The 20,206-nt window shown below is 50.8% G+C and overlaps 1 protein-coding gene across 12 annotated transcripts in view; it reads left to right on the forward strand.

The window, feature by feature from the left end:
- The window catches only part of Bin1 (bridging integrator 1), a 59,421-nt gene that overhangs the window by 24,621 nt on the left and 14,594 nt on the right, over window positions 1–20,206 (forward strand). For 6 of the 12 annotated variants that reach the window (XM_008830650.2, XM_008830652.2, XM_029562298.1 and 3 more), the window contains exons 2-9: window positions 5,217–5,297; window positions 11,229–11,283; window positions 11,411–11,505; window positions 11,893–11,988; window positions 13,393–13,500; window positions 14,167–14,259; window positions 18,951–19,036; window positions 19,181–19,256. In XM_008830650.2, coding sequence (XP_008828872.1) covers window positions 5,217–5,297; window positions 11,229–11,283; window positions 11,411–11,505; window positions 11,893–11,988; window positions 13,393–13,500; window positions 14,167–14,259; window positions 18,951–19,036; window positions 19,181–19,256 — 690 coding nt within the window. The remainder of the gene's footprint in view (window positions 1–5,216; window positions 5,298–11,228; window positions 11,284–11,410; window positions 11,506–11,892; window positions 11,989–13,392; window positions 13,501–14,166; window positions 14,260–18,950; window positions 19,037–19,180; window positions 19,257–20,206) is intronic. The other 6 variants (XM_029562301.1, XM_008830655.2, XM_008830651.3 and 3 more) reach the window with 1 other exon arrangement.

Here is a 20,206-nt window from a genome sequence, read left to right on the forward strand (position 1 = left end):
CACAGGATAGTGAGGACAGTGCCCTGGGAGGAGGAAGTACTCTGGTGTTTGCAGGAGTTTCCAGGGGTGGGGGTGGGGAGATAGAGAGTGATGGGTTGCCCCCAGTTCAAACAATCCTGACCTAGGTGCTTATCCTTCCTTCTCAGATGGTCATCCTGCCTTACAGGCACCCTGGGTCTCCTTGTAGGGGCCTTGCCTGTGTGCATGGTGTATAGGGGGTACAGAGTTGTTGGAGGGCTGGACAAGACTTACTATATCAACAGAGATGGCCTAAGTCCAGAGCCTCTGACCCTATCATGGGCCATGAGGAAGGCCACATTGGACATTGGAGGGATTCAGGGAGCCTCCTTCATTCTTGGAGGCACAGGGGGCTCCAGGAGGTACCCGAGACCCTGTCCTAGTCCTCCCAGGGGAAGTGGGCCATCTTCTTCTGCCACAGCAGAGGGGCTCTGCTACTGGATGTTTGCAGAAGGAGGCCTGGAGCCAGTCACATGGGCAGCCATTGACAGGCACTTCAGTTCTACTCATATCTGGCTCTAGGCTGAGGGTGGGGAGAGGAAGCTGTGATAGGAGGTGATACTAAGTGGCACTGATAAGCTTCCTGGACTGCTGGCTCTGTGGATTTGTTTAGTAACCTCTCTCCACCTCCCAGACCTCGTGTGCTGGCAAACACACACAAAAGTATGGCCAGCCTGAGCCTCTTCCTTCATCCCACATTAAAGGCTCCTCTTTGTTCATTATGACATGAGACATGCAGGGTGAATGTATGGTGGGTGTAAGTGATGGTGATGGTCTGGGGCTTCCTATTGTTATAGGTATGGATCTGAGTCCAGAGGGCGCCTGATGAGATGTCTGGGATCTGTGTCCCAGAACAAGGAATTGGACTGTGAACACATGGATTGGGATAGAAATAGAAATAGTTCATTAAGGAAGCAGAATATGGGACTGGGGTGATGGCTCAGTGGGTAAAGTACTAGATATCTAAGCCTGAGGACCTGAATTTGGATCCCGGGTACCCACTTAAAGCACACATCTGTAATCCCAGAGGTCATATGGCCAGATGGGAAGTGGAGACAGGAGAATCCTTGGAAACTTTCGGCCAGCTAGCCTGGCATACACAGAGATGAACATACAAAATGGAAGGTTAGGACTTGCACCTGAGAGTATCTCCTGACCTTACATGTGTGTACCTGAACTCACACACACAAATATGCACACACACACAGACTTCCCAGCACAAGAGGAGACAGAGGCCCTAGAACCCACAGCCAACCCTCACACACCCTCTGACCAGACTGTCCCACTCATCCCTGCCTCTGCCAATAGGGCTACTTTACAAGAGCAATAGCTGCCAATCACAGGAATTGAACCCAAGGAAGAAGACAGGAGAGAGAGATGAGGCTGGGGATGGATGGCAACTCCACAGATTCCATAGGATGGTCCCTGCAAGATATACTCAAGACTACCCTCCTCTTCCCTCCTTCTTTCGTTCCTCCTCTCCACTGAGCTTCAGGCCGCACCCTCCCAGGCTTGGCCTGGACTTGGACATAATGACCAAGAGCCACAGAGCAGCGGCATATACCCAAACTGGCCCAAGGCACCACCACATACCCCACAGAAGGCTGCCACCTGAACCTACTTCTCCAGCTCCATATACAACTCTGGACACAGGGTGTCACCGAGGACGATGTTACCCTACCCTATCCTCTTCTGCTCATCCTTCAAAACCCAGCTCAGTGTCCTGAGCTTCTGAGCCTGTTCCAGGCTTATCCAGATACCCAGGCTCCTACTTCCCCCAGTGCTCAGCATAGAGGCATCCAATGGGAAGGATGGGTGGGCCCTATCAACAAGCAGAGGACTCTGTGTGTGGTACACAAAGGTGTGTGTAAAAGTGTGTTTCTTGGGGCTGGAGAGATGGCTCAGTGGTTAAGAACACTGGTTATTCTTGCAGAAGACCCGGGTTCGAATCCCAGCACCCACAGGGCAGCTAACAACTGTCCGTAACTCCAGTTCTAGAGGATCCTACAGCTTCTTTTGTCCTCCGTGGGCATTGCAGGACACGGGTGCATTTACTTACACACAGGCAATACATGCATGCACATAAAATAAAAATAATAAAATATTAAAAAAAATCTTAAAAAAAAAAAAGTGTGTCTCTTGGTAAAGGCACTGTTGAGGCCAGAGAGAGCACCTTATGTCCACAGGCCTGGATTGCAGACAGGTACTTAAGGTGGTTGAGCAACATTCATGTCAGAGCAATTGGTCACCAGAGCTGGTCAGGAAGGACTCTCCAGGGGCCAGGGTGCAGTGCGAGGTGCAGTGTGGATAACAGATTGGAAACTGCATTGTTAGATGGAAGGAGTTTGTCCTTGTCTCTGCTCTGAGGCAGGTAGCACTCGGTTTGTGCACCCCCCTCCTCAAGAGTCACAGGAGGATTCCTTGTAGGCCTGTCCAACCTCTTGACATTGCCGCAGGACACAATTGTCATTTATAGAATTTATGCTTGAGAACCAACTGTGTAATCAAATTACAAAAAAGAATTGCAAGAAGTTTTTGTTTTATGATTTAGTGTTGGGCTGTGTTCATAGCTGTCTTCTACTGCTGCATGTGGCCTATGGTGGTGAGTTGGACACACCTCTATGACCACATGCCCTCACTGGCTGCATTGGGGGACTCGGGTTAGGTGAGGCCCGAAGGGGCCAGTTCCCTGACCTTTTTTGCCTTTTGATGGTTACTGTTATTCCCACCACAGAAGTGAGGGTTACAAAGTTGTTGTTGGCCACCCCCTCCCACTCACCTTCCTTCCTATGTTCTATGACTCTAGTGGCCTGGCGCCATTTGAAACTGCCTGCTGTGTGTCATTGGTTTTCTCTCTATCTGACTGTCCCCTCCTCCAGGAAGATTTTCCTGACTTCCCCAAGTCCTGTCTCCCACATCTGAGTCACCTCTGGCACCAGCAGAGATTCAGGGTTTAACACAGGCAGAGTAATTGATACAGAAAATGTTTCCATCAGCTTGTTAACTGAAACAAATACCTGACAGAATCAATTTAAAAAGAGAAAGATTGATTTGACTCATCGGTCAGAGGTTTCAGTTCTTGGTTGGTCTATTGCTTATACTTACAGCTTGGCAGGAGATGGCCATGAGGAGCTGGCTTTACTGTGGCTCCTTGGAGAAGAGGTGTTGAAAAAGAACCAGTGAGTCAGTGTTGGCCTCATGAGGGTCAATGGGTTGGGGAGGGTCCTGGCTTGGTCCTGGCTGAGGCCCCCTGGGTGGACCAAGTTCACTTTCTAGGCATTGTGGCCCACCTTGGGGTCTTCAAACAGAGACTGTCTTGGAAAGATGTACCTGGCCCCTTGATCACCAGGCTCTATCCCTCCTTGTCTCCAATGCTGGAGAGCTCTTGGGTTGGAGGGAGCAGGGCCCATGGAGAAAGTCAGGAGGCCCGCTGGGCAGGGCTTCCTCCTAGACCTTTGGTCTGACTTCCCTCTTAGCCTTGGGTCTAACCTCTCTGTCTTTGCTCACCCAGGGCCATATGTGAGCTCTGTACCCCCTTTCCTCAACACTGGTGAGGGTGGCCTGAGGTCATCAAAGGGGCCACCTCGGAGTCTTCTGGTTTAGAGGGAGGCATTCATTGTGTGTGTGTGTGTGTGTGTGTGTGTGTGTGTGTGTGTGGATGTGCAAATATGTGGGTGGGTAAGGGACTGTAAACAACAGAGGACAGAGTGTAGTTGGACCCAGTGCTGCCTCCTGGGCTGTGGAGGAAGAAACAGAGTGGCTGGGCTCAGGTCACCTCTAACAGTCTACTCAAATTGGAAGCTGATTTCAAGTGACCCCAGCCAGACCCAGTATCCTTTTGCTGCCCTCTCTGGTCTGGGGTGGTGTCATGGGCTTGACCCAGGCAGCAGAGTCATCTGGGTATGTGAGGACACCCCGCCTGGCCCTGCCCTTGCTCAGCCCACTCTGAATGGGTGGGACTCCCAGGGGTATAGTGAGATCAGTGGGGAGGGGCACTCAGTCTCTCACTCTGTCTCTGAAACCTCCCGCTTGGTGTTGTCATGACAACCTGTCCTGAGGCTCCCGTTCTTGGCTGCTGAGAGCCCTGTGTACCTCAGTCTCACACTCTTCATCTATTCTGTGCTAGTATAATATAACCAGGGTAATTTGTAAAGAAAAAATGTTTGGGGGCCAGGGAGATGGCTCAGTTGGTAAAGTGCCTGCAGTGCAAGCATGAGGATCTGAGTTCAGATCCCCAGCACCCACATAAAAACGGCATGGTGGTGCATGTGTGTAACCCCAGCACTAGAGGAGCAGAGATAGGCAGATCCCTGGAGCTCCCTGGCCCACCAGCCTAGCTGAATCAGTGAGCTCAAGGTTGAGTGAGAGACCCTGTGTCAAAAAACTGTAGAGGGAGATAGCACCTGAAGAAGACACCCGATGTTGACCTCTGACCTCTGCACACGTGTGCACACACCATGTGAACACATAATACCACACATAGGAAGGAAAGAAAGAAGAAAGGAAGGAAGGGGAAAAGGAAGAAAGAAAGAAAAATGTTTTAGTCAGTTTGCTATTACTATAACAAATACTTGAGACAATCAACTTAAAAAGAGGAAAGGTTTATTTGGCCCACAGCTGGAAGTTTCAGTTGGTTTGGCACATTGTTTTGGGGCCTGGGGTGAGCCAGTTCATCATGTTTGGTGAGCATGTGATAGAACAAAGTTGCTCCCAGTATCTCTTTCAAGGGCCTGTCCTCAGTGACCTAACTTCTTCCCACTAAGCTCCACCCCCTAAAGGTTATAGTACCATAGGCAAGTCACTGAACCTTTAACACATGGACCTTTGGGAGATACTTCTAGGAGAGACACTTACCCAAACTGATACACCTAGGGAAGGATGTGTGCAACTTCTATTGAAATACTACACAGTTGTATATAAAGGATGTGTATCCATAGAATTTGGTATTGCGTGTGGTTACTGAGGAGTGACCCTACAACTAAACCACTCTTGATAAGGGAGCACCTTGATAGCAATCTGTCTGTGTAGGAAGAGCCCTTGCAACCTGGTCACCTACCATTAGGTCTTATCTTGCCATGTTTGGACAAGTTTCCAACACAGGGAGTGTGGGGACACTCTGGCCACAACACAGTGGCTTGCATCTCCTGGTGGTTCTGGCTAGTCCGCTGATCCTTCTCCCCTCTTCCCTTTGCTTGCAGGTCCTGCAGAAACTAGGGAAGGCGGATGAAACGAAGGATGAGCAGTTCGAACAGTGTGTCCAGAATTTCAACAAGCAGCTGGTAAGTGTGGGTGGCCCTTGGCCTTGAGGTGCTTGTCGGGATGGAGCAGTGGCTGCCAGATGGAAAAAAGTAAGGACTCTATTTGTGGAGTAGGAGATCACAGGGGAAGGGATTGGTGTAGGATGGTGGAAAGAAGAGGCCAGGTCCTTGATAAGATTTACAGAGAGAGAGAGGGAAGGGGAAGGACTAGGTGGAAACGGGACTGTGGGCAGACCCTGGAAAAGTTCAAATGTCAAGGCCAGTGGGAGCCATAGAAGCTGCTTGCTAGGAGAGTGACATCTGCAGCAAAATGTGGAGGCCAGACAGGCTGGATACAGCTTGGCATCAACCAGACTTGATGGGTGCCGGCTTTGTGGCAGGCTCCAGCTGGGTCTTCTGTGGATGGCTTGTGGACATTTCCAGGCAGCTCTGGAAGACACCATACCGTTGTCCCTCTTTTAGATGAGGCAGGTGAGGCTCAGAGAAGTAGATTCAGTCATTCAAGGTCATCTGGCTTTGGAAGTAGATTGTCTGGTTCCAAATCCTGGAAGAGACTCCCAGAGCATCCTTACAGAGCACATTTCAAGCTTAATCATGTAGGCAGCCTGGGACCAACAGTTGGATACCAAAGAGGACTTCTCTACTGAATGGAAAACCCTGAACACCCTGCATGGAGATGACCTTCACCCTCCCTCTTGGCTGGGGGAGGGGCAAAGTAGCTGGAGGGAGGCTGAGCTGGATCTTAGCTCTACAACTTCTTCAGGCCAATCCCATGCAAGTGACAGATGGAGGTGTGGCTAGAGAAGGAAGCCAAAAAAGAACCAGGCAGAACAAGGGAGGTGAGGTCAGCATCTAAGCTCTACTAAGAAGTAGGGCAGGGTAGGCCCAGGCTGGGGGACTCTGGTCTCCTGGTACTCCTAGTCTATAACTGAGGCCTTGGGAAACATTGAAGGCTTCTATTGAAGCCTCTGCAGCTGGACAGGAATGCAGGAGAAGAATCTTCAGGGAGAATTCTGACAGCTCGCTGGCAGGGGCCTGGGAGCTACGATGGTTAGACAGTGATTGGGGGAGGACTCGGGAGAAGCTGGGAGAGGGCTGGGAACATTCTGGGAGAAGGCTGGGGAGCAGCTGGGAGAGGGCTGGAGCATTCTAGGAGAGGACTGGAGTGTGCTGGGACATCACAACCACCATGGTTGCTTGTCCCTCCAGCCAGTAATGGAAGGTGTTTCAAAGCCCGTGTAGTTCCCCTGACAGGGGTATCTGTTGCCCTAGTTTCTTCACCTGTAAAATGGAGACTTGAAAAGGAAGCCAGAAGCCTTGGCCTCTGATTCTGTCCCTTGGAAGACTGGCGGGTCCTCTACTTACCTGAGTTCCTTAGGTTGTGGGCGGCTCTGAAAACCTTTTAAAGATCACTATTCCTTGGGTACTTACCTGGCCTTGAAATAGAAGCTCGCATTGTTTTTTTTTTTTTTTCTTTGAGCTGATTCTCCTTCATACTGTGTAGCCAAGGATAACCTTGAACATCTGATTCTCCTTACTCATAAGAGCTAGGATTACAGGCTTTGCTTTACCACACTCAGTTTATGCAGTGCTGGGGACTGAACCCACGCCTTTGTGCATTCTAGGTAAACATTCTACCAAATAAGCTAAATCTCCAGTTCCTGATTATTATTATTATTTTTTTGCAGATGGAATTGGAGGCTCAGAGAGGTTAAGGCCACATGACTGGTTTGGGGAGCTTAGTGATTGAAATCCTGACTCTGAGCCCTTTACCTTTCTTCCAAGTTCACCGAGTCCTCAGGGCAGCTGGCTGGCAGCTGAGAGCTTGAGGTAGGGCTGCCAGAGTCTCTCTAGAGCAGGCTGGGCTGTTAGGAGGCAGATGAAGAAAGCATAGGAGGTGAGGTCCCTGTGGCCTGGCCCAACATCGTGGCTCTCTCTGTTCTTCCCATAGTGCTTATAGGTATGGATCAGGGCCTGAGACAACCTGCTGGAATCTCTTAAGTTCTTGTGTCCTGGAATGAGGAATTGAATCAGTGACACATGGATAGTTATGGAAACAGGGAAAGTTTATTAAGAGAGTACTGCTGAGGCAGAAATTGGGCCAGAGACCTGGGAAACATTAGAAGTCCAGTGGTGCCTATGCTGGGCAGATGGGGACATTTATACACTGTGCATTTCTTGTGCACATGCTCTGTCACCTGTTAGCCTTGGCTGGGAGGGGTTTCCAGTCTTTATTCCTACTGGCTTTTTTCATATGCTAATCTCCCATGCCCCCCTCTCCCATCATATCAGGGTTATCCCTCCTGAGTCCTTGCCCCTGGCCAAGACCTCCCTCAGTGATTCTTGGGCAGAGGGGTGGGCCCAGAGGCCAGGGCTAAAGGTAGTCATGGAGAGTCATGCAAACTGGGGCTCTTAACTGTTCCTGGGACTGGAACAGTGGCTGGCTGTTCAGCGCCAGGGGTAGTTGTGGGGTGCGGTTGTGATGTTTCTTTCTAGTCTTAGTGGACCTTGATGGGGGTTATGCAGGTCTGGAGTTGCCTGGTGGTATGGCGGCGATGGCTGGGCAAAGGGGTTAGGGGCAACTGTGGATTGTAAAGGGTGTTCTTGGTCCTGTGCCAGCCACAGGACTTGGATCATGCTAGGGGGAGCTGGAGCGTGAGAAGCCTGGAGGTCACATTTTCTCCTGCCATCGTACCTGAGAGCCCTCAACATGGTGAGCCTGACACTGGGTATAAAGGTGACAGTGAATTTAGTCTTCAGGGAAACGAATCTCCCACCCCTTCCCGTGACCCCAGGAGAGAGTGCAGATTGCCTGCTGTTACTTGCTCTCACAAGCACCCAAATGCATGACCCCTCTTGGGCCCACTTGGCACTGGTTACAGGTTATACCTTTGCCTTACTCTGAGTGACTGTAGGGGACCACTTGTCCCTCTGAACCCCTAGTACTGCATACCCCATTCCTGGAAGACTCCTGGAAGCCATCCTGGCTTCTGGGGTGGTCCTGGACCTCAGGGCTCACTGAGGAGGGCAAGCCCTACTCCTGGCTTTGTTTGCAATGGCATCCCAAGCTATTGAGTAAAAACCTGTCCTGGCCCTGATTGTTTAGTGCCCAGAGTGAGGGCTGAAGCCCAAACAGAGGTCTATGAAGGATGGGCCTCATTGGCCCCTAGAGCCATTAGTAGGTGGGAGTCTAGGTCTGTAGGCTTTGAGTAGTACTGAGTAGGAGGAGGCCCATCAGGGGTGTGTAGAAGCTGTCTGAACTCAGCCTCCTCTGGCACTGTGCCAGACCCTTGCTTACACTCATGGGCGGAGCTGAGCAATGGCTCGGAATCTTCTCCCCTAGCTAGACTCTGCAAGGAGTTGTAACCAGAACCCAGGAACTTCTAGAGAACTGTTTCCTGGCCATCCTGTTTAGGGGCCAAGGGAGCCAGTCCTGGGCAGCCCCTTGTTTGCTCACAGGCTGGTGTTGCCTGGGAAGCACGAGGAACCTTGGTACATCCTGCTGCCCAGGCAAATGTATAGCCCAACCCATAGAGACTTGCTTTGGTGCAGTATAGAGGCATGTACTGGGAGAGGAGGGGAGACGGCTATAGGTGTGACGGGTGAGGAAGGTTTGGTAGGGAGAGAAGCTGGATCTGAAAGGTTCTGTGGCAACACCTCACAAGCACACTTTAATCCTTATCTTTACCAGCAAAACATTTAAGGTGTAAGAGTTGAGGAGGCTGTGGAGTGCCTGGACCCTTCTTTCCTGTCCAGTCCTGCAGGCTCTGCATCCCATCTTGGAACACTTCTAGATGGCCCTTTGTTTCCTCATTTAATCTGTACTCAGTGAGCCTTGAACTTGGGTGTTCAGACTTACATTGGACAGGGGTTGCATAATAAGTGGCCTGGCTTCCTATCTGCATGTTTCAGATTCACAGATTCAATCAACTGCAGAGTGAGGATACTTAGAAGAAAAAAAGTCAGTAAAGATGATGCAAATAAAATCAATGCAGTGCACTATATACATATCATTTGCATGATGAGTAATGTAGAAGTGATGTACAGTACATAGGAGGATGTGTGTGTGGGTTCTGTGCAGACACTATGCTATTTCGTGTTAGGGCCTTGTGCATCTGGGTTTGGGTATCTGACAGGATTCCAGGATAAATTTCCTTGCATCATAAGGTATAACTGTCCTCTAGGGGAACTGAAGGAGTTTTAAAGAGGGATGTTGTTCCTTTCTACTCCCCGTTTTATTATGTGGCATCTTATGTGTTGTTCTGAAACTGTCACTGCTAGTGTAGTTGTGTGACTTGGGGAGACAGGAACAAACATCTATTCACGCCAAACAGCAGGCCAATGACAAAGCAATGAAACGATTCTACCCAAGGGTAGCTTAGTGAACCAGTGGATTTTTGGAGGCTGTTTACAAGAGTATGGGTGAAGGAGAAAAGGTAGCTGTATCACCAAAAAGCCCACCTCACCCTGGGTAATGATTCACAAAAGCTGTACCCCTCCAGTTATGACTAGCAGGCCCCTTGGCTGCCTGGAGAGTCTCCTTTCCCCAACTATTCAACTATTGTTACTGCTTATGTATCTTGGGGAGAGGGCTTGTAAATCTTGTAAGGCTCTGGCAAGTTGCCAACCATTTCAGCATCCAGATCAGGTGGTAACGGTGATGTTGAGAAGATGGTACACAGGGATCTGTGGGTACTAGGGTAGAAGGAGCAGGTCCTAGCACAGGAGAAGGAGTCTGCCTGGGGGCCAAGAGAAGTGGAAGGTGCTGGAGTGAGCCAGGAAGGTCTCTACCTTTCCTTGAAGCAGACCAACATGTGCGGAGAACATCTTCAGGTCACAGCTCTGCACCCTCTAGGTCTCCTGGGACTGTGGCGAGCCATGGCCATGTCTCCCTACATCTCCTCCAGGATGAGGGAGGCAAGGAGGGTTCCATTTTGAGACACAACCAGCATCAGATACATGTTCCCTGTTCCAGTGTAAAGCCCACCTCCTGAGGCCTGACTTTAAGGCCCTGGGCTTAGCACTTTATCTGAGCTGTTCCCAATCACCGTATCCCAGGCAGGGCATTGCCACTTGCCCCATGTGACTGAGGCTCAGAGAAATGCACTGACTTGCTTACTGCATGACCCCCCACACTTGCATGTACTTCCCCTTCTGATGTGGCTTCTGGAATCTTCCAGTTAGTACTGTGGGTGGTCTGAGGACTCTCAATGGAATACCCCTCCTCATACCTGGAGCTCAGCTTTCTTTATCCATTTCTGTACCACAGGGACTTGAGGCCCAGGGCTTCACCCTCTTTGCTGGGTCTGCTGCCTCAGGAGCCCTGCAGCTCCCCTGGCTTGGGAGCTTCAAAATGGCCCACTTCTTGCTTTTTCTCCCAACATCCTCCACCATCTCTCTCACCTGGCTGGGGTCCTTGGCAGCATCCTCTACTTCTGAACCCTGCTAAGACTATTTCCTTCTGGGGTTCTCTTCTTAAAGGTCCAGTGCCATCTGTTCATTATTGTCCCCATGAAGGTGTACACAGGTCATTTCCCTCCTTTGGTACTGTGAGAGTCTCTGTTCTAGGTGTCACCTAAACTTGCAGATGTTTCTGTTCTCACTGCTCACTCATTTACTGTCATTTGAGATCTGGGCTGCTGTGTTCATGAGCCATATGCATGTGATATTCAGCAGTTTCTCAGTGTGTCATCTGTGCACAGCGAGTCTTTTCTCCTTGCTGTCCTTGTACCAACAAATGGTGACTGACAAATGGGGCTGTGCGGCTCCAAAGGAAGGGCTGTGCCAGAGGGCCAGAGCTGCAGTCCTCTGGGTGCCTCCTTATGGGGAGCACACTGATTTGTGGCTGCTGGCAGAAAGGCAGCCTGGTCTGTCATGAGGTGGGTAGCAGGAGGGAGAGGATTGGTGACCAGTGTCCCCAGGCCCTGACCTTGTTCTTGGCTTTCTTGGCAGACGGAGGGTACCCGGTTGCAGAAGGATCTCAGGACCTACCTGGCTTCTGTTAAAGGTAGGGAACATCTGGCTGGGAGGAGCTAGGCCTACAGAGCTGAGGGGTGACTGAGCCATATCTGTGATGGTCATGGCTGTGTGGGGGATGCCATAGGGAAGCCATGTACCTTCTCTTTGCCCCATAGCTATGCATGAAGCCTCCAAGAAGCTGAATGAGTGTCTCCAGGAGGTGTATGAGCCTGATTGGCCTGGCAGGGATGAGGCGAACAAGATTGCTGAGGTGAGCATCGTAGAGGTCGCCTTGGCCCTTCCCCCCAGGGCCTTTTGGGTCTTTAGCTCCTGTCCCCCCAATGTCTGGCCCTCTGGGGCAAGCTGTTTTGGTTCTCTAGGACTCACATGGTGTGTAGCCTAGGCCAAGCTGCCTTTCCTCTTCTGAGGACTGTTCTGGTGTTCTCATACTGGAGGCTGAAACGGAGGCTATCCCTGGGTGTTAGCCCTTGTGAGTCACACAGTCTCCCATGCCAGTCCTGACTGTATCTGAACCTTACTGTTATCCCAGGAAAGGCTGCAGGGTAGACAATGCTACCCCAGGAGACCAAGGCTCTGGGATGAGAGCTGGGAACTATGTGGCTTAGCTCCCCAAGGCACCCTTGCTTGTGTGTTTTAGAACAATGACCTACTGTGGATGGACTACCACCAGAAGCTGGTAGACCAGGCCCTGCTGACGATGGACACCTACCTGGGCCAGTTCCCTGACATCAAGGTGAGAAGCCTCTTGGCACATTGCCCTACTTTGGCCTGGAACCTGTGGAAGAGGCTGGAGATGAGGAGAGGCCTATGAGGCAGAGCTTGTTCTAGTGGGAGGTAACTCCTCTGCAGCCAGGTCTCTGCATAGCATGGCAGCTTGTCCCTGTAGGACTGCTCTGTCTGTGGCCAGCCATCAGCCCCCCTGTTATATGACTTTTCCTAGGGAGATGTGAACACTAGATAGGGCACTGATGACAGACCAAAGAAATGATTCGCTCCAAGTCTAGTTGAGTTTATTGGAATTATTATAGCAGTGTGAGTGAGGGGTTACTTAGGAGCAGGGACAACTCAAAGGGTATATGACTCACTGAGAAGCCTACCCCAGCATGAGTACAGCTTACAAAAGCTGTATCCCTGGAGCTCCCTGCACAGTTTTACAGACATCTTGGCAAGTCAGAGAGTCTCCCTAGCAATTGCTGCTGCTTCTATAACTTAGGGGGTGGGGCCTTGTGAGTCTTGTAAGTTTGAGGAGCTTCCTGAGTACAATCAATTTCAATTAAGAGGAGATAGTTTCAAAATAGACCTGCTCCCTGGAAGTGGGTCTCACTGTGCCTTTGTGTGGAGGCTCAAGGAGGAGGCCTCCGTGTGTGTGTGTGTGTGTGTGTGTGTGTGTGTGTGTGCGTGCGTGCGCGTGTGCGCACTGGAATGACTATATGATTGTGTTGGAGGTGTGAAGATGTTTATAAGGCCCAAGCACATATGGTTTGAAGATACTTATATTTATGTTGTGTGTGCTTGGAGGAGGGTATATGTATGTAGTCATGTGTGTTGCCTGTTAACTGCAGTTGGATGTCTGGGAGTGTTTGTATTATTACATGTTCAGAGCTGACTGCTTCTGTTGAACCTGCATAAGTACTTGGAGTCCTGTATGGTAAGGTCTCTACCTAGGCTACTGGGCCCCTAGGTGCTATGTCCATGGAGGCTCAGGGGTCTGAGGAGCTCAGGGAGGACCAGGAGGAGTGTCTCCCTTATGTAGCATCAGGGGCTGCCCAGTGCAGGTGTGTAAGGCTCACTGATGCTGATGGAGTGGCTTAGGAGAGGATCTGGGGTCCAAGAAGAGTCTCTAAAGAGCCCATAGCTTGATCGAGGAAGAAGCTTGGCTCATATAATACTGGTTAGAGGGTCTTGATGAGATGGGTTCATGTTGCCAGGATACTAGGTGACATAGAGGGGATAGGCTGCCCTGAAGAATGCCCTGTCCCCAGAAGGTTCATTTGCAGGGCTCTAGCACCCCTCAGATAGGGGTCTGGGTCAAGGTACGGTGCTTGAGCCTGCTGTGTTATCTAGTCTGACCTCTCTGGGCATAGCCAGGGCTTCTGGTCACCAAGCCCCGTTGAATCATCCCATCTCTGCTCCTCAGTCACGCATTGCCAAGCGGGGGCGGAAGCTAGTGGACTATGACAGTGCCCGGCACCACTACGAGTCTCTTCAAACTGCCAAAAAGAAGGATGAAGCCAAAATTGCCAAGGTAAGGTCTGGGGCAGAGCTGGGGGGTCTGAGAGAGAGGCAGGCAGGTGGCTAGTCCAAGATTCCCAGCTGTGGGTGGGGATGGTTCTGGACACAGGACCAGTGAGTAGCCTTGTGGGTACCTAGGTGGGGGCTCTTAGGCCTCTTTCTGTCACTGGCAGGTCCCTTTTGCCTTGCTTTAAGGCAGTTTTCCAGAATGAGAATAGACCCAGCTTGGGTTTCTCTGGTGTGGCACCACCCTGCCCAGTGTACTGAGTGGAATTCTGTCATGGGATCCGATGTGACCTTGCCTTGCTGGAACAAGCCTTGGGCTGGTCACAGGGCTGGCCACACAGCCCTGTGGTGAGTGGGTGGGTGGGTGGAGTCCTGGGTAGAACTCTGCTTGCTGAGCCCCTCTGCCCTGCTTACTACTCTCATTGTTGTTTTGCAGTTGGAATTTGGCCCCCCTCTCTATACGCCCTTGGATGGGGCTCCCCTTAATTTTCATAACCTGGTGGGGGGCTCTACCTGTTGCAGGACTGGCATCTGGAGGGGGGCTGGCTAGTCTGCCTCTGCGTGGGATCATGGGCTTGGTGTTTAATTATATGTGTCTCTGTTTCTCTCTCCCACCTCCCTCCTGTCTCTCCACTTTCCTTGGCCTTGACTGCTCCTCCCCCCAACCCCTCAGCCTGTCTCGCTGCTTGAGAAAGCCGCCCCCCAGTGGTGCCAAGGCAAACTGCAGGCTCATCTCGTAGCTCAAACTAACCTGCTCCGAAATCAGGTGACACTGGCTTCTAACCTTGCACGTGCTGGCGCCTTCCGGTCTCTGATCCTCTCTCGGGTGTCTGAACAGAAGCCCTGTGCTTCCTGGGATAAGGGAGGGCTCAGCTTCTTTCTGGGGTTGGGAGGCAGGCAGTGTTGGAGTCTGAGCTGGCCTTGAGCTGGAGGCCTGATCTGTGGGGTGGGGTGGGTGGGGCTTTCTGATGCCTCAGAGACACCTGACCAGGTATCCTGGCAGATAGGGACCAAGAAACTACAGCTGATGTAGATGGGGCCCCAGGCCTGAGCACTCTTCAGATTACTGACATCCTGCGCTGGCCCCCAACCAGGACTGTCTGAGCATTTGCCCTCCCTGGAGGCTCAGAGCTCCAAGGTTATCCTGGATGTTCTGAGGAAACAAATCTGCCCAGAAAGACAGTCTCCCCACCCCAGGATCCCAGAGCTGGTTGTGGCTGAGTGGGTCTTCTGACTTAAACCCAAGGTAGTTAACTTGGTCTGGCCTGGGCTCCATGTAGGTAGGCCTTGCCACCACAGGCTTAGGGCCTGGACACCTGAGGTGACACTGGAGGAGTCTACAGGAAGGCTCTGTAGTCTGGTTGGGATGCTGAGACCTGGGTGAGAGATCTGCATCCAGGAGAATCATCCTTTGGAGGTATCATGGAACACAAAGGTCTTGGGGGACTTCATATTGATGGCTGGTCTATCTTACTACCCTGCAACTGACTACAGTTTGGCTGGGATCCACTGGAGGCAGTGCCCTGGGAGAGATGGACCATAAGGTCTTTTTTTTTTCCCCAAGCATGCCGACGTTCTGGAGCTGCTTTATTGTGGGCATGGGGCAGGTGGCTGAGGCTTGACCCAGGAGGCTGGGTTTCTGGATTTTTCCTGGATAGTGTCCCAGTTTTCCTTGGCCACCTCCTGATTTCATCATTTCCAGTCCACATGTATCAAATGCTTATGATGAGAAGGGAGCTTAAGCTGACATGGCTAGCTGCCCAATTTCTTACCTGACTTGCTGCCTGATTTCTTTTAGGCCAAGGCTTAAGGCTGACTTTAGAAGCACTGAAGTTGGGATCAGGGTGACTCTGGTTCTTCTGAGCCTGTGGACATAACATTGTGAATCTGGGAAAGGTTCAAGTCAGCCTTGGGAAGTAGAGGAGGAGGAATATCAGAAGAGTGAGGGGCTTGGAGGGGGACAGAGCTACTGCCCTGAAGCCAGGTTTCTGTAGGATATTCCCTGATAAGGTTAAGTACTTTTACTGAGTCGGGGAGGCCCTTGGGAGTCTGTAGGGCCTGAGATGGGGCCTGTCAGCTGCTTTGGAGCTCCTGAGATAAGTGGTTGATGAATCCTGCTGGGAGGGTCTCTGTTCCCACTGTGGAGGAACAGCAGATATACAAGGTCACCACCAAACTGTGACTCCTGTTTTTAATTTGTGTGTCCCTTCCTCCTCATGCCTGGCTGGAAACTGGAGTGACTTTGGAGTTGCCCTCATTACTCGTGGGCAGCTGGTTGACTATGAGCTGGACACTTGGGACCCTGGCCTGCCCTGATTGTGGGCTTGACTTTGGGGGGACTGTATCCTCTGTCAGCTGTGCTTGCAGAACTGACTGGCTACTCATGGCCCTGGCTGGTTCTAGGAGCTTTCTGTATTTGCCATCGCCTCTTGGGCCTGCCTGCAGGACTGGTGCAATCAGTGGTCAACTTCTTGTCTCTGTAGAGGGGAACTGTCGGGGCTGTAAGGCCTCCTGCACCACTCACAGCTCTCCCCCAAGTACTTCCTAAGGTGTAGCACTGGTGGTGTAGTGTGAGCACAGCTGTCTTCCAAGGCTGTTCCAAAAGTCCAGAGTATGAGGAACACATTAAAGAGGAATGCAAGACTCAGGCCTTGACTTCTGGGAACTTAAAAATGGACCTGCCCTGTTCTTCACAGTGTTGCTAGGGCTTGTGAATAGGGCCTGGTGTAGAGAGGCCCCTGTTCAGATCTGACTTATCCTAAGAGAGTCATTTGTGTTTAGATAGCTAGCTCCCTCCCTCCTAGTCTACCTTTAAATTTGTGTATGTATGTATGTGTACCTTTAAATTTGTGTATGTGTGTATCTGTGTATGCTTGTGTATGGCAGCCATCCTAAGATGAACAATCAGGTGCTGTCTACCTTATTTTTGTTTTAATTAAAAAATTGTGGGGGGCTGGAGAGATTGCTCAGTTAAGAGTGCTGGTTGCTTTTACAGAGGACCTGGCTTAGATTCCTAGCACCATTGGTAATTCCAGTTCCAGGGGATCTTATGCCTCTTCTGACTTCTGTGGGCATTGCACACAGGGGTGCACCACATACATGCAGACCAAACACTCATACACATAAAATAAAAACAATAAAATATTTTTAAAAATTGTGTATTTGTGTATGTGTGTGGGTGCACATGTGCATATGTAGAGGTCAGAGAACAACTTTGTGGAGTCAGTTTTCTCCTTCTACCTTTATTTGGATCCCAGGGCTCAAACTTAGATTATCTGGCTTGTGTGGCAAAGTACTTTTAGTTGCTAAACATTTTGCCCCACCTTGTTTTTCAAGACAGGGTCTCTCACTGCTCTGAAACTCACTAAATAGGCTAGGCTGGCTGGCTAGTCAATTTGGTGGATCCCCCAGGATCCAGCTACTTCTGCCTTGCCTCTGCTGGGACAGCTCACACTACCATGCCCTCCTTTTATTTATTAAATTTTGAACATATTTTTATTTTATGTTTATGAATGTTTTGTGGGCATGTATGTAAGTGCATCCAGTGTGTGCAAACCCAGAGAAGCTAGAAGAGGCTGTCGGATCCCCTGGAACTGGAGTTACAGGGGATTGTGAGCTGTATGACCTGGATGTTGGGAACTGATCTCAAGTATTGAAAGAATAGGAAATGCTCTTAACAGCTTAGCCATCTCTCCAGTTGTCCCCACATTTTTAATGTGGGCTCTGGGGATCAAACTCTCAGGTTCTCATGCTTGCATAGCAAGCACTTTGTTGACTGAGCTATCTCCCCAGCCTCACCTTAAAATATTTTTCATTAGTCTGGCATGGTGGCACATGCCTTTAATCCCAGTACTCAGGAGGAAGACTGGTGACTCTCTGTGAGTTCAAGGCCAGCCTAGTCTACATAGAGTTCCAGGCCAGGCAGGGCTACACAGTGAGACCCTGTTTCAAAATAAAACCCCAACCAACCCCCCCCCCCCAACAAACAAAGAAAACCCCCAATTTTTAAAATTAGATTTTGGAAAGTTGGCTCAGAGGCCCATGTTTTATACTTGGAGGGGTCCATACTCAGAAGCCATGGAGGCCCCTCCTGGCCTTTTACCTTCAAGTCACCAAGGAGGGCTCCAGCTTGGACATACTGGAGCTGTGAGCTCAGTTGGCTATTCCTAGTGAACTTGGGTGGAGCAGCCTTCTGGGCCTGGGGAAGAGCTTGTGATTCTGGGTGAGCAGTGTTCTGGCTAGCTGTCCCCAGCCCCAGCCTGAGAACATAAGGCTGCTGGTGGGAAGTTTTCTCTGTTGTCCTCCCCCACCCCCAGCCTGGATTGTGAGTCAGACCTGAATCTGAGTCAAACCTCTCCCACTTCCCCTCAAGTCACTCTCCCCAGTCCTGGCCCTCTGATTCACAGCTCTGCCTGGGTGCTGGGATCTAGCGCCACCTCCTGGTGGATGTGAGCATTCTCTGCAATGAGATGAAGGGAGGAGCATAGACATTGGGCAGTACCTACTTCCTCCTTGTCTTGAGCCCCTCTGCCCTTGTTAGAGGTGCTGAACCACTGCCACTGTTCCCTGACTGGGACAGGTCACAAAAGAGGGGGTTTGTGGGAAGGACTCCTTACAAAGTAAGGAGACACTAAAAGCCAAGGCTTTGCTGACTCCGACCCTAAAAAGGGGTCAGGACCTTTCAGGAGGGGTGAGAGCGCTACAGCCAGGGAGCTGACACTTGGCTTGTGGGGGTAATGTGAAAGTGGCCAGCATCCTCACCTGACTGAGTTGGGGTCTACCTCTTTGTGCCTTAACTCTCCAGGCCCCTTGCCTTCAACCTTCGTGTGTGTGTGTGTGTGTGTGTGTGTGTGTGTCTGTGTGTCTGTCTGTCTGTCTGTCTGTCTCCCTCTCTTCTCTGTATCCAACTTTGTGTGCATGTGTATAAAAGCCAGAGGTCAGCCTCAGGTCTTGTCCCTCAGGGTTGTCCACCTTTTTTGAGACAGGGTCTCTGACGGGAACCTGAGGCACAATGATTGTTAGGCATGTGGGCCCAGGAGAGCTTCCACCTCTCCAGAACTGGAATTACAAGTGTGTTCCACCACTCCTCGCTTTTATATGGGTTCTGGGGATCAAACACATCCCCATGCTTACCTGGCAAGCACTTTACCCACTGGGCCATCTCCCTAGCTCCTGCCTCCAACCTTCTTTCTTATTGTGCTTCGTTCCCAGCTTACCTAGATATGGTGGCCCCCTTTTGCTGTGGCAGCATGGCCCTCCCTTTCTCAGAGTATCCCCTTAGACCCTAGGGCTGCAGGAAGGGGTTTGTGGTAGGTATCTATATCCAGTCTAGCCTCTATCCTGCTCAGGCCCTGGAGCTTACATTTAGGCAGGAGGGGGTGCCTGCTATGGGTATAGGTCTGGCTAGGCTCCCCAGGGCAGTGTCCCAAAGAGAGACTGACATGCTTCATTCCCCAGGCAGAGGAGGAGCTCATCAAAGCCCAGAAGGTGTTTGAGGAGATGAACGTGGACCTGCAGGAGGAGCTCCCATCCCTGTGGAACAGGTGAAGTCAGGAGAGACCTACATACCTGCGGGCCAGCATAGACCCGTGTCTACCCACGTGCCCTCCCAGGCTCTATGTCTCTGAGCATGCAGCATGTGGATACCTACCTGGTTTTCACCATGTTACTTCCTCTCCCTCTGGCAGCCGTGTAGGTTTCTATGTCAACACGTTCCAGAGCATCGCGGGCCTAGAAGAAAACTTCCACAAAGAGATGAGCAAAGTAAGCCAGGGTGACCCTGCAGGGTGGAGGGTCAGTCAGAGTCTGGGATGGGGTTGTTGGGCATCCTGGTAACCATGGCACCCCTTCCAGCTGGGGAGGCTGTGAGTGGTCCAGTCCAGCTCCAACCTGTCATGCCCAGTCCTGTCCTCCTTACCTGGATCCATGAACATGGGACAGTGACCAGCCCCCTTTCACTATAATCATGGTCTCAGTCAACCCTGAGAGCTGAGGGCTAGAAATGGTGACCTTCCCAATCCCCAGAAAAATAATAAACAAGTTACAAGAATTTTCACCATTAAAAAAAGTCTCCTGTGTTTCTTAAGCTAGTGAAATGGGTCTGCCTTATCTGCAGGGATCTGTTGTAGAATACATGAACAGCGGATGTTTCTATGTTGTGTTAGATTGGAATCTCTGTGATTTGGCTGTTGGAGACACCAGTGTGGTAGTTCTCCCACTCCACACAGTGAGTGCACTTTGTCTCTTAGACCCAGAGAAGTGAAGTGAGATGGTGGTTTACTGCTTGCGGCTGAAGGAGACAAAACTGGTTTGGGGCCTCTCCTGACTCATAATCCTGCCATTTAAACCCTCTCTTTTCTTGTTTTTTTCTCCTATCCTTTAAAGATTTGAGGCCAATTATATAATGTTTAGGGCTGGCAAGATGTCTCAGTGGGTAAAGACCTTTGCTATGCAAACCTGACAACCCGAGTTCTATCCCTGGAACTTATCTATGTAAAGGTGGAAAGAGCAACTACTCCACAGGGTTGTCCTCTGATCTTGACACCCACACCCATACACATCATACCCCCTCACTCCTACACACACGCGCGCGCACACACACACACACACACACACACACACACACATGAATGAATGAATGAATAGCTTTTTTAAAAATTAGGGATATTTTTTGGTGCTGGAGAGATGGCTCAGCGGTTAAGAACACCAGTTCT

Source organism: Nannospalax galili, unplaced genomic scaffold (genome assembly GCF_000622305.1).
Source record: "Nannospalax galili isolate Female #2095 unplaced genomic scaffold, S.galili_v1.0 scaffold1615, whole genome shotgun sequence".
Lineage (NCBI taxonomy): Eukaryota > Metazoa > Chordata > Mammalia > Rodentia > Spalacidae > Nannospalax > Nannospalax galili.